This window comes from Fringilla coelebs, assembly GCF_963513975.1.
Source record: "Fringilla coelebs genome assembly, chromosome: 1".
Lineage (NCBI taxonomy): Eukaryota > Metazoa > Chordata > Aves > Passeriformes > Fringillidae > Fringilla > Fringilla coelebs.
The window spans coordinates 51,701,097-51,714,704 of record NC_140028.1 but is presented as its reverse complement, the minus strand read 5'-3'; the positions used below and the strand labels follow the sequence as shown (position 1 = coordinate 51,714,704).

The 13,608-nt window shown below is 43.1% G+C and overlaps 1 protein-coding gene across 10 annotated transcripts in view; it reads right to left on the bottom strand.

Annotated features, from left to right (window-relative positions):
- PTPRM (protein tyrosine phosphatase receptor type M) overlaps positions 1 to 6,521 on the bottom strand; it is a 437,545-nt gene extending 431,024 nt beyond the window's left edge. For 4 of the 10 annotated variants that reach the window (XM_084219929.1, XM_084219931.1, XM_084219933.1 and 1 more), the window contains exon 1: positions 6,106 to 6,519. In XM_084219929.1, coding sequence (XP_084076055.1) covers positions 6,106 to 6,178 — 73 coding nt within the window. In that variant the 5' untranslated portion in view covers positions 6,179 to 6,519. Of the gene's footprint in view, positions 1 to 6,105 lie in introns of all 10 variants that reach the window. The other 6 variants (XM_084219928.1, XM_084219932.1, XM_084219926.1 and 3 more) reach the window with 3 other exon arrangements.
- Positions 6,522 to 13,608: the final 7,087 nt, after the last annotated feature.

The following is a 13,608-nucleotide window of genomic DNA, read 5'->3' as shown; positions in this document are numbered from 1 at the left end:
TGCCAAAAGAAAACAGAATTCCAGAGACAGCAACATCCTCTCCATATATAATTACTCTGAATGGATCAGAATGGTTCTTAATAGGTTGTGAGGAGACATGTACTCCCTCAAAACTAAAGGTTATACTTAACCATCTTGATTGATTCTTAAAAATTATCAGATCTCTGCAGCAATAGTTATTGCATTTAAAACACAAGGAAAATACTGACAATTTCTCTGTAGTTTCATGCATTTTATTGTGTATTTTGGTCATATTAGAGCACTCATTCATCTTTCCGTTGAATACTAACACTGATACTGATATCAGTCTTTTTACAAGTAATTAGAAGTTCATTTGTATTGTAATCAAACTGATGCAAACAAGCCACCAATGGATTAAAATTCTCTAGGTCACAAAAATCCATCATTTGTTTTCACACCTCCCCACCTCCAAATACACCTACATTATCACAATACCTAGCTTACAGCCCTTTCTCTTCCTATGCTTAGAAAAATGGATTTAGAGATGCAGCTACACCTAGTGATCAGCAGCAGATCACAGCAGGCAAAACTCTGGAAGACATGACAAAATGATTCAGAGAGAAGTATCTGAATACATTTGAGTGAACAGACTGACACAGGAAAATTTATTGCTACTATTTTTTTTATTTCTAAATACATGATCCTATGTTCCAAATTGGTTTCAGTGTCTCAAAATCATGTTCTAACATATAACACTGCACATTAGAAATAAGAGAATTGGAAGTTATCGACAAAATAAAATGAAATTAAATGAAATAAGGAGAAGACTCACAGTTTTTCTTAAAGAAAATGAGCAGGTAATACAGCTGCATTCACACATTAACAGTTTGTTCCTGGGAAAATTTTCAAAACTACTACTTCTTTCCACAAGAGTCATAATTGTGAGCTGAAAGGTTCGTAATTGCATGTCATTTCCTGGGGAAGCATCTCCAGAATTTAGTGACATTGCACAGAAATATAAGAGTTTGACAGTGATACTAACAAGCTTTAAACACTAGAGATATCCCTCTCAAAAAGCCTTCCCTTTAGCATAAAGTTGCAACATGTGACATAGGATCAGTTCACAGATCCTGACCCCACAACATCACTGGACTTTGTCCCATCAAGTCCACACTTATCATCTTCCCCCCAGCTGAATCCAACGATACACACTCAGGGTGTTCTCTCAGCAGGAATGTGCAGAACTGGCCTGGCCACCAGCAACTCGCCTGGTTGACATTTTCACTGACCGTGGCAGGGCGTGGGTGAGCGCACATGAGAAATAAACCATCCCTACATCTCCGGGTCACACTCAAGTGAGCAAGGTGGAGTTCAGAAGCTTGCTCACTCTACCCTAACATGTTCTGTGATTTCCCTGGGGATTAGGTCTCTCTAGCTGCCAATCTAGCAACTTCCCTGAGCACTGAAGATATTATTATTTCATATATTCTATGTGCTTATATTGTTTCAGAACACTGTGATTTGTTTTCCTCATGAATTCTGACAACTGTTAAATCATGAGACCAAATGAACACCATAGCATTTTTTTTCACCCAGTGTTATTACATCCTTGCAGTATTTTTTAAGATTTATTTTTAATTTCTGATGATGTTTCATTACTATGTTTTGAAACCAGAACAGCTAAATAAAATAAATTTTAAAAAAACCAAACATACCCACCACACAGTTTCTTTTTTGATGAACTGTGCCACTTCCAACGCTCTGATGCATTTTTACCTGAAGCATTCTAAAGCACATCCCAGTTCACATGGGAACACAAACTTTACTTTATTTGTTATAACTGCAAAAAGTTAAAAAAAAAACCCAAAAACTAAAAACAACATCACGTTTAGAAGCAGATTTTTCAAAATGCTTCCATTAATTTCCTGGAGTATTTTAAATATGAATAATCTTAGATGTAAAACAGAAATCAAGTCATTCACCTATTCACCTAACAGCTGTAACAGCAGCAGCAAAAATCTCTGAATAGTGGGAAGTTTGGTTTGAGAATCTTCCCCCACAGTTCTCACTGTTCAGTGAGGCCAAGTCCATGCTATGACCTGTAGCTGGAATAGTTTTGTAGCTGAGCTGACAAGCTGCATCAGCCACTCATAAAGCTGCATCTTCACTGGCATTTGTTACTTCCCTTAGAAGATGCAGGAATACAGACTTGATGGATGTATGGAGAGAAAGAAAAGCAGGTGGAATAAACAATGCAAACAAAAGCAGAATTTGCTAAAGTGAGATATAACTACGCTTGGAGTTCTTTGTTGCTGAAGTGATCAGAATAGCTAACACAGACTTTCAAACAAAGATCCTGAATACTCTGAGAAATCTCTTTAAACACAGCTAATTATATCAGAAACTTCTTATTTTCTAGGCATTGCCAGGAGCTTCATTTCAGCTAGGATAGGGCCTATGAAGACTTAACCTATATTCTTTCTCTTCTCTGCAGTCACCAAACATCAACATGATCACAGTAAGTTTCAACTTCAGCATGTCAAACCTCTTCCTTACATCACTTCTCTGGAAAATGTGATTCTTCTTTTTAAAGTTCCTACACCCAAAAATGAACAGATGAGTCTAAGGCACAACATCGATTCAGGATGCAAGGTTTTGTATTTTTAATCCATGAAATAGCTTGAGAAATACTATTCTTTATGTAAAATCTTTACTACTCACTAGGAAAAATAATTTTCAAATTTTGTACAGCACTTATCATCCCTTTGTTCTCTCCATAATTGACACTAGTCCTGGTTCATTACAAAGGGACTCCCACAACTATTTTTAATCAGTCTGTCCATCCCTCTCACTGCAACAGGATTCATTCCTTCTCAGAGAAAAACTAAAAACTTTTTAAACCAGTGCCATAAAAAGAGCATTGATATACAACCTCGGTGCTTTTCACAGCAAAAGAGAATATAACAGACTAATAATAGCCCTCCCTCTGTAAGAGTCAGGCTGTAACCAAGAAACACCAATTTCAGAATTCAGGCTGTGTGCACATTTACATCTACCTGAATACGAATGCCTTCATAAAAACACAGTTTCCAAGTTCTATTACACATTTCCTTGCTTTCAATTTCAGCTCCCCATTTTTGTATTTGACAGAATTCATCCCATCCAGACTCTTAATTTTATGGAGATCAAATATTTAACTTTACAATGTCTCTTTTAACTTCCCATATCTCTATGTTTGACCTAAATCCCTTACAGGAGTGAATTTCTGTCTCTAGCCTGAATAATCTACCAAGCAGGTGGACGAAGGAAGATGGTGGAGTCAAGTGGCATTTTCTATGACTGAACACCACTTTTCAGAAACTTTAGTAATATTAACATTCGGTCTTCACATGAGACCAACTTAGTAACATTTTGCTAAAATTATAAACAAAATCAGCTCAATTAGGTATGCTATAGTTTCTCAGAAAGAAACTAAAAAATAGTAAAAAACCCAACCCCCAAAATAATCTTGCAGAAAGAGTCCAGCTACTTTAAAAAACTTAGGAAAAGTAGTACTGTCCATTTAAGACAATGGTTTCCGTAACATCTCTTAAATTCAAATTCTTAAGATCATTTACTTCTTGAACTGATGAATCCACAATTTGAAAATCTTTAGTTAAGGACTCAGAGAAAATCTCATTGTTATTAACCGTTAAGCTGCTTTCAAAAGATTACTTGAAAGCTCCCAGGCCTTAAAAAGCCAAGATCTGATCTTTCAGTAAGATTATTTTCTAAATAAGAAACTCCAATAAGACAATTGCTGAAGACAACATTAGAACCAATCTTTGTGAAACAAATCAGTCAGTTTAGAAAAGGGTACAAAATAAAAATGGAACTATAAATGCCACAGGCACTTAATTCACACACTGCTATTCTTTGCTTAGGACATGTGTGGAGTTGGTTTTGTTTCTTTTTCCTTTGTTTGTTTTTAAACTTTTCATAGGTTAGTCATATAACTCCCTTCTGCAATAAGGGACAGCTATTACAAAAGATAACTACCCAACTCAAGGATGGATTTTTCTGTAATTTAATTTCTCTGACACTGATCCATCAAGGTTTTAACAAAAGAAAGAGCATTATTTTTCCCCCAAGCAAAAATTTTACACAGACACAAGCTTCATATGGTAAAGCACAAAAAAGGAATTTTCATCAATTTTGTTCCAAGTGCCGAGAATCGATACTAAAAAGAAAAAATTCTGTACATGCATCTTCACAAATAATCTTTACCTCCAATACTTAACATCCATATACATATATACACACGGGGAGAAAACTGGGCAGATTCTGCATTCCTTGCCATCACACTGAAATGTGTAAATAGAACCCTCTGTCACTGAGTACTTCAGATGGTGTGGAATTGCACCCTTGGAATAACTATGCACAAGTCATTGGTGAACTGTTCACGGTTTACAGCACTGCTCTCTCCACAGCATGTCAGGTAAATGAATACAACGGACACAAATCAAACAGTAATGTGGGATTGTTCTTCAGCAACACGAACAGCACTTCAGTGCTGATCCCAGTACAGTATCAGCACATCGCATACACAAGCCACTTAAATATCCAGAAGAAGAGTCGCCCCAGCTTAACTTCAAACAAAAAGTTAGACAGTTCACACAGGTCAGCAATGAGTTACAGATTTATCTTAATAAACCAAGTGCACCCATTGAAATCTGGACACTAGGCTTCCAACATTAATGAGCTGTAAAGTCAATATAACTGAGTCCAGTTTCATAATTCGCTGCAGAGCATACCCTCCTTCTAACAGGAATTTGGAAAATATTTCATCATTGTTCCATATCACCTTGGAACACAACGTTTTTCTACTCTGAGATCTTCTGTCTCATCTACAGTAAAAATGCTCTCAAGAAGCTAGGAGAAATGTAGCTACGTATACAAGAGGTCCCTGGAACCAAACATAAAAACAGAAATTTAATTTTTTTTTTAGAAGTTCTATAGCAGACCACCAACTCCTAGCCATAAAACTTGGTTTAGCTACAGTCCTCCACAGATGCAACACGTAATGTGCAAAATATAAACTATTCTGCAGCCTGAGCAACAAGGAGTCAGAAGGATTGCTTCCCACCAGATCAAAGCACACTTCGCACGAACTGAGGACCAGATGTCTTCAATTTAACGTGCTTTCAGTTGCACTAACTTCATGTTAGGAACAAAACACACCAAAAAGAATTCTGAAGTTACTCTTTGCAGTGGAGAACACAGAACTATTTCACAATCCAAATTTCTGTCTAAAATTACGGGTTTCTCCAACATATAAATAAGACGGGGGTGCAGGCAGGGGACTCGAGACCAAAATAACCATCTGCAGGTCTGGGGCCTCGGGGAACAGAGGAACGCCGCCGCTGATGGGGCACTTGGCGGGGCTCCTCTTGGCTGTCAATGCCGGCACCCATCAGACGCGGCCAGTTCCTGCCCTGCCCTCTCAGGTGACGCTCTGGGGGCTGCAGAGAGCGCGGGGCCGGGGCTTTCCACCGGCTCCGCCGCCGTCTGACGGCCGCACCTCCGGGCAGTGCCGAGGGCGGGGAGCGGCGGGGTCAGTGCCCAGGCAGCGGCGGGCGGGCAGAGCCGCGGGGCCCCGCCGGCCCCTCCGGGGAGCACCGCAAGCCCTCCTTCCCCCGTCGCCGGCCGCGGCGGCGGGCGGAGCGCCGGGCACCGGCTCACCTCGCCCCTCCGCCTCCCGTGCCGGGGCAGCGGGAAACTTTCGGGAAGTCAGCGGCGGAAAAACGCCGGAGCGAGCCCGAGTCCCGCCCGTCCGTCCAGCCCTGCCCTAGGGCTGCCCGAGCCACACCAGCCTCTCGACCTTCCATGTCAGGGGCTCAGGGGCGCCAGCAGAGCGGCATCACGGCACCGCTGCTGCTCGGGACACTTTTTCCACCCCATCGACGCAGCGGTTCCGAAGTGTCAGAACCGTCAGGGGGATGGGGATGGGGATGCGAAAAAAAAGAAGAAAAAAAATATACAGAAAAAACAAAAAACCTAAACCAAACCCCCACCGCCTCCGAAGTGCCCGCACTCCCCCTGCCCCTCCGCCGCCTGGCCCCCGGGAAAGCTGCCCGGCCCCGGGCTGGCGAGCCGACTCCTTACCTGTGAACGTCTGCGCTCCCGCTGCCAGCAAAAGTCCGGCCAAAGTAACCAGGCAAGTTCCAACTTTCCCCATATTTCCAGCCCTTCCCGCTCCGAATCCAGCAAAGTGCCAAAGTGTTTCCCAAAGTAGGAGGCGCCCCTCTCGCCCCCGTCCGGTCCAGTGGGGCAGACGGGGAGGGGACAGCCGGACTCTCGCACTTGGTCCCCCGCGGGCTGTTCTTCCCTCCTCGCCCTCTCTCCGCTCTTAAGGGCAGGGAAGAGGGTGCGAAGTGGCCGGCGGCCGCCCACCCGTCTGCCTTCCTCCGGCTGCGCCGCTGCCCCGGGGGCCGTGCGGGCGCCACTCGCCTCCCCCGGTGCCCGGGGGGGCACCCTTAATCGCGGAGCCTCCTCGGCGGCGCCGCCGCTAGTCCCGGCTCAGCTCGGCTCCCTGACTGACTCGCGGTCCCCCCCGGCGGGCGGGCGGGCTGAAGGGAGCGGGGAAAGTCACGCCCAGCCGCCGGCGCCGCCGCTCTCCCCCGCTAGAGGGCGGGCGGCCGGGCCCCGCCGCCGACAGCAGCTCGGGGGCGGCCGCCGCCTGCGGGGGCGAAACGCTCGGGTCTCCTTCCCGCCCCGCTGCCCCGAGCGCGACTCGGCTGAGGAGGTGGTGGCTCCGTGCCGGGCAGGACGATGTCGAAAGTTCGCGGACAGCACGGGGGGAAGAGAAGAAGGAGCCAAAAAAAAAAAAAAAAAAAAACTGAGCCAGGCGTCTCGGTAACTTTGCCGCGGGCCGGCCCCGGCCAGACCCGCAGGCGCTGAAGTTGTGGCTGCCGTGGGTCCCTGCTACGCCGGGACGGGGCCCCGCGGGAGCGAGCGGTCCGGCCCCGGGGAAGCGGTCTCGCCCCCGCCCCGCCGCTCTGGCGCTGCTCCGAGCACCGGGACAGGGAAGGGGAAGCGCGGGAGAGGGGGAGAGCGCCGGCTTTCCATAAGCGCTTCGGTTTGTTTGTACAGGCGGTCTGGAGCCTGTCGGAAGAACTAGTTGGAGGCCGCCGCTCAGCCTTCCGCGGAAACCGCAAGCGTGAGAGCCCTGCCCGCACGGCGAGCGGCTGATACCGAGAGGAAATTGAGATGTAAATGGGTTCTCCAGGCTGGCGAGGAGCGGCACTGTCGTGTACATTAATTGCTTCGCATTGCTCATAAAACTTAATCTCCTTGCCTAGCCCTCGGTAAGAGCCACCCTTCGCCCCTCCGGAGCGTTTCGGGAAGGGATCTCTGGAGAGCGCTCAGCCCGGCCCCCGGTTCAAGAGACGGGCGCAGCTCTTAGTCCTGCGGGTGAAGGATAACGTCAGGGATTAACAGGGCTAGAGAGGGAGTGATGGAAATAAAATCACATTAAAATGGCAATTATCTCTCATCATTTGCAGCGTGTGACTTCTGGCATTTATCTCCGCGTCACGTATGAAATACAGCTACATGACAACCGTCCTCCCGCTGGGGCTTCGGCTCCTGGTGTCCATGGCGCTGCAAGGATGTGTTTGCTGGTTTTAAAACAGTTTTAAAACTAAAGTGGAGTTCTAGAGGTGGAAATATTTTTGTTGGTTCTCGCTTTCAAAGAAAGGTTTTCCTTTCAAGTGCAACTGTGGCCAGATTTAATGCCTTGTTTATTCCGTGTGCGTTACTAAAACGATAAAAGCAAGAATTTAGATAATGCTGGTTTTGAGAGTTTGAGCTCAGGTTCTAGGTTCTGATTTTTCTCCAGCACAGGTCCTCTGTTTTCCATGCTGCTCTTCCATGTAGTTAGCAAGCGTCGCTGCCGATTCCCAGTGAACTCCAAACTGTACCCATCCCCCGCACGGCCGTGCGAGCTCCGGCATATTTAGCGATTTGTGCGTATTCTGAACTGTTTCTACATACAACACATGAAGTCCGAGCTTAGGCACACGGCTGGATCGTTTCCAGCGATCGCCCAACCATGCTGTTTTCGGGACGCCGCTCTGCTCTGTTTTGGGTAGTGCATCTGCGACTCGATGCAATCTTCGCGAAGGGACGCGAACTTCGGGATGCGTGGGGCTACGGCCGCTGCCTCCAAAGGTAACGCAAGAGGGCAGAATAGCATTAATTGTGTTTCCTGACGTCAGACTGCTTCTTTGCAATAGCAAGTATTCCCTTAGATTATTGTGCGCCTAGAACTTCAGTCGTCTCCCGCCTCCCCCCCCCCCCCCCAAAAAGACGTTGCCTTAATTCCCCGAAGCCTTGGTAATCTATGGATGTTTTACAATAAAAATTTTTATTTTATTTTATTTTTTTCAAGGTTACATAATTGAGGTAATTTCTATTTTCTTTAAAAGCTGCAGTTATAGCTTCCAAAAATTAGAAACTATAGCTGCTCTAGAAGGTGTCACCTTTGTAGCACAAAACTTAAAAACCTCAAGAAGTGTCAGAAGTAATTTAACTTGCAACGGAATAAACTTTAAAATTTGTCTTCTGGTAGATCTGCCACTAAAAACCCAGAAATGAGCAGTTACACCAATGTTTATGCTAATGATGACCTCTCGGCTCTGAATGTCCAGAGGCACATGAAATCGGATCTCTGATCAGCTGTGCAGTGTGGTAAAGTAAGGTGTTCAGACATGTGACAGTAGCTCTCCACCCTGTCTTTGTTATGGGGAATTGGAAAAATCCCTGCCTATACCCACAGCTATCTGTTGTTGGTTTAGAGAAGATGAGACGGAAAGTTGCCGAGTTCTGAGGATTACCCAAGAGCATTGTAAGAGTGTTTGGTCGCAGTCACAGTGGGAGTAAGGCTAAAGTGCTTGACCTTCAAAGACACAACCTGTCTGCTTTAATTACAGCCAATCTAAGAAACGGTTGAGCTCCAGGGAATTACTAAACCAACAAGAACAATAGAAAACACAGGTCATGCGTGGCAGATCGGGAATGGTGAGCTGTGTTGCACTGTCTTCAGTACTGGAGGGTGCATGGAAACCCTCTAGAAGCTGTACAAAAAGAACTGGAGCATCAGAAAAAGACTAGACAAAACCCACAGGTTCACTGGTGCTTTGGTTCCAAGAATGCATTCAAGAAAGTTCATTAAAGGCTAAGCTGTGGCTGGAGAGGGGATTGGAAGCCTCTGCATGGGAAAAAAAAAAAGGTATTTTGCTTGTTTTTCAGTGGCAAACAGATACTTTAGATACCTTGCATCTGTTCTTGAACTGGTCACCTCAAAGAAATACCTGTTTACAGTTCCCTACGTAGACATACTTCAGCTGAGGAACACAGAAGTTCCCAGTTATCACAAATAAAATTATTCCTGCTGAAAGGAGTCAAAGAATGAGACAGTAAGACATGTTGAATAAGAAGAAAATCTGGAAATGGTTGTAACTAATTTCTGGGTTTTAATGTACATCAATAGGAAATGCACATAACCAGCCTTCATTCCAAAGATTTGTATACATCCCACAGAGGGATGTATACATCCCACAGAGGGAAAATTAAACAACCGGATTATAAATTATGATTAATTACACTGTTTATTACAGAAACTTTACTGGCAGACCTGCCCTCTCTTTGCTAATCATTCTCTTGCGGAACCTTTTCCCAAATTCCAGATCTCTGAGATACTTCTGGCAACTGATTTTTGAAAATATCAAACTGAACAAGAACTGTATTACTGGTTAGAGAGGTCTGATATCCAAATACTTATCATAATGTGGAAACAGGTCTGCTTGACCTATGTCAGGAAAAATCCCTTGGACAGGCATACGTCTACACTTAACAATTAGATATATAGATCGTGTTTATCTATTCAGCTGTTACCTTTAAGATGCTACTGATAGTCACAGTGCTTTTCATTCTGTATCACTGGTGCAAGAACAAGTAAACATATCTCAAATTCTCTAAGACATCAAGGCCACCCTGCATAATCTGTAGCATGAGGTCACCCTTCCTATAATGATATAAAGCAGGAACACTCTCTTGCTCATGTTACAGCAGAAATAGAAAAGCAAAGACTCATACTCAAATATTGGAGGAAGGCCCAAACACCCTCCCATTTTTTGACCCGTGACAATGCTGATTAAGTGGCCAGAAATGTGGGCTACACAGCTGCCACCTGATCTTTTGGTTCAGTAGCAGATAACATCACTCTCACAGCTCAAAGCTATTTTTTGCACTATCAAGTAGTTAGACAAGAGTGATTTTCACTAGCTCTCTCCATCTTGTTTTAAAGCTCAGACAGACAAGCTTCGCAAATCTTTCAATAACACTGCTGTTTAAATATAATGAAAAAGTCATTTTCTTCCTGGGACAGGGGCACATTTTCTTAGCTAAGTACAGCTAGTGAGTGAAAGTATGATTTGCTTTGTTAAAAAAAAGACAGGCAATGACTCCAATTCTCTGGTTTTATCAAAGCTACTTTTCTGCTCAGCAAAATTCCAGAGGCAATCCTTGGTTGGAAGAACTACTCAAAAATAACATCATCTCTGTAGGTCAGGGAAAAATGTGCCAAAAATTTCTTTTTCCATTTGGGGCTTTTTCTTAAATACAGAGCAGCTAATATTCACTTATCTTTACGTAGCTTTATCTTCTCACCCAGAGTTTTACTGACGCTCTTTACCTTTTCACTGCTGATTTTTGTCAAAAGCTACAAAAAGAAAAGTATGTGTGCTTATCTCTGTGCCAAGATTTATTGATTGCATTATACTCAATTATATTCTGTTTCATAATATTTAACATATCTGTATCTGTAGATGCTAAAATGGTTTCATTTGTTACTGAAGAGCTATTTCAGTTTAACTGTAACTCCTCCAGTGTTTATTCAAAAAAGCCTCCTTGTGCCTTTTTTTGAGGGGTAGGGTGAGGTTCCAATAGTGTCCTCAAAAGATCACATCCACTCCATACCTTGTCTTTCCCTTCCTCCAAGGAACCTCAAAAACCTGCTTGGAATCTAAGGTCAATCTAAACCAATTTAAGCAGCTGCAAAAGTTGCTGCATACAAAATGTTCCATCTTCAGTAGAGGCTTATTATCTTTCCTGCTTATTGCTGTTGGGGTGTGCTGGCATTAGAACTGATCCCTGATCATTCATTTGGCACTGAGATACACTTATCACAACTGTGACTGCTCCCTATCAGATATTGCCATGTCTAATATGACTGCATCCTTTTTCCTTTCTTTTTTTTTTTTATTGCTAATTATTTATGCAAGCAACAATAATTATCCATTTTGTCCCAAGAACATCTTGCTTTTTTCACTTGATCACTCTGAAATTTGGTGGTAATAAAAACCAAAGTCTTCTTTGATTCTAACTGCTAAAACCCAACATTTTTTTATAATAGCTGAGGAAATTCTACATGGCCACTACTGGCTTTGATATTAAACCATAGTTGGAACTGGAGAGAGAAAACATATCCAGATCTTTGAGAAGTATTTAAAACATTAGAGAGTAACAATCTTTAATCAGAAATTGTTGAAATAGAAGTGAGAAAAAGGCCTGAAGTGTCCAAGTAAAACAGTGGGGGAACTTTAGGATCTGAATGTCAGGAAGGAAGCAAAGAGCAACAGAACACACTGTACAGAGATGGTTACTGCTAGTTTAAGCCCAAAAATATTTAACTGAATGGTAGAAGAATATCTATTTCATAATTGTTATAATAAGATAGATAAGAGTGAGTGTAGCCTAGGCAGGTAGAAGTTTGTAAACTCATAACATTTTAATGCCATGATCCACATATTCTCCTTCTACCACACATGTGATTTGTACAGACAAGGAAGAACATGCACCTCATACCACATTGTGTTTGATGTATTTTTATGTCTGCAAGCTGAGTTATGTCTCACCTTCTGAATTTCAGCATTCTATCAGAAAACTATTGTTTTTAACTACCTACAAAAACTTAAAACTGTTGTTGCTTTTCACTCTACTCTTAGAAATATGTCAGTCTGTACATTATATGTGAGAAGCAGGCCTCATCAAAATTGAGCTTTCTGTCAGGGAGCAGGAAGGGTCAGCTTCTCCCTAAGGGATGGGGAGCCGGGTCCACTGTGATAAGACACGTCCAAGATAAAGCCCAGCATATACCCACACACTGGGACCTGGGTCATCAGGGTCTGTGAGCAGCCCTGTAGAGACCACTGCTCCTACACCATAGCTGCAGCAGCAGCTGAAGGCCCCAGGGTGAGCTGAAATGATGCTTCTAGAACAAATGGGCAGAGGGTATGGGGGGGTATTCCAAGTGAGGCTGATAGAGTCATTACTGCACTCAAAATCATCTCACTTTTCACTTTGCATATTCAAATGTATTACATGGCTTTTAATAATTGTTCTGGCTTCTGATACCTTGTAAAGAAAACTATCTCCACTGTTTTTCTTTTTTGCTACTTGTCCTTAGCTTCTCCCAAAATTTGCGTGTCCTTAGCTGTGTCTCTGTCCTCATTGTGAGAAGATACATACAGGAGGTGAGGGCAAAGTAGTGCAAGTATGAAACATGGTCAAACAAACACCTACCAAGAGTGTACAACCTTCAGATTTGTGTGAGGTTGAATAGGATTGGTCAGGAAAGAAGCAGAAACACAATTGATTAAATGCAAATACTTGCAAATATTCATATATTCAGTCTTCAAAGTCTGTACAAATACCGACTGTAATATCATCTTTGTCACTCGTTGCTTTGATCTTGTCATTCATCTGGGTTAACATCCTTTTCTATTACAAATTTAGGCTTAATTTCATTGTCTTCAAAGTTCCTTTCTGTTCCACCTCTCCCTACTCATTTGAACTTCAAGTTGCTATTCTTTCTGTTCAGTGCTTCTATAACCAACCGTGTCAAGGAGTGAAACCAGAAGAATCGAAATTTAGATGAGCGCTGTGAAGTAAGCTAACTTCTCAGTCTTCCAAGACAGAGTAATTGTTCCAAAATAAATTAGTGCTTATTACATAATAGAAGGAACATACACTGAGTTTTACCAGCAGAGCTGTAGGATTTTGTTTTTTCTGCTAAAGATACTGTAGTCCATTCCTCTCCATAGATACACCTTTTCTAGAGGGGGTTTCTCTGCAGGCTTCTGTCAGATGGAACGTTCCCTTTAGGAGTAATCCCTAGAATTGCTTGAAGAAAGTTTGGGTTTCAGATATCCTCATAAAAGGCAAAGAACTGAAGCAGACAACTGAAATAGTAATGTCTGATGCCATCAGTGCTAATATTGACTGATCGTATCTGCAAGGGCCCTTCAGATGGTTTTTCCAGTTGGGAAAACATATTTCTGACATCTTGGGTTCATTCCACCAAAAATGCACAGAAGCAAAAGCCAACTGAAAAGCCACATTCAGTAAAAGGTTAGCGTCCTTTCTGCCTGTGAAGTTCTCTTGAGTTTGTTCACTCATATGTGTTTTCCTCATTTTTCTTCCACAGCTCTAAATTATTATCAGATAATAGGATCTGTGCCTTGGCATAAGATTGAATTTTCCTGAAAGTTCATTTACAGCGAATTAGGAGTTTGTGAAACAGAAGAAGTGAAATATGCAGCCTCT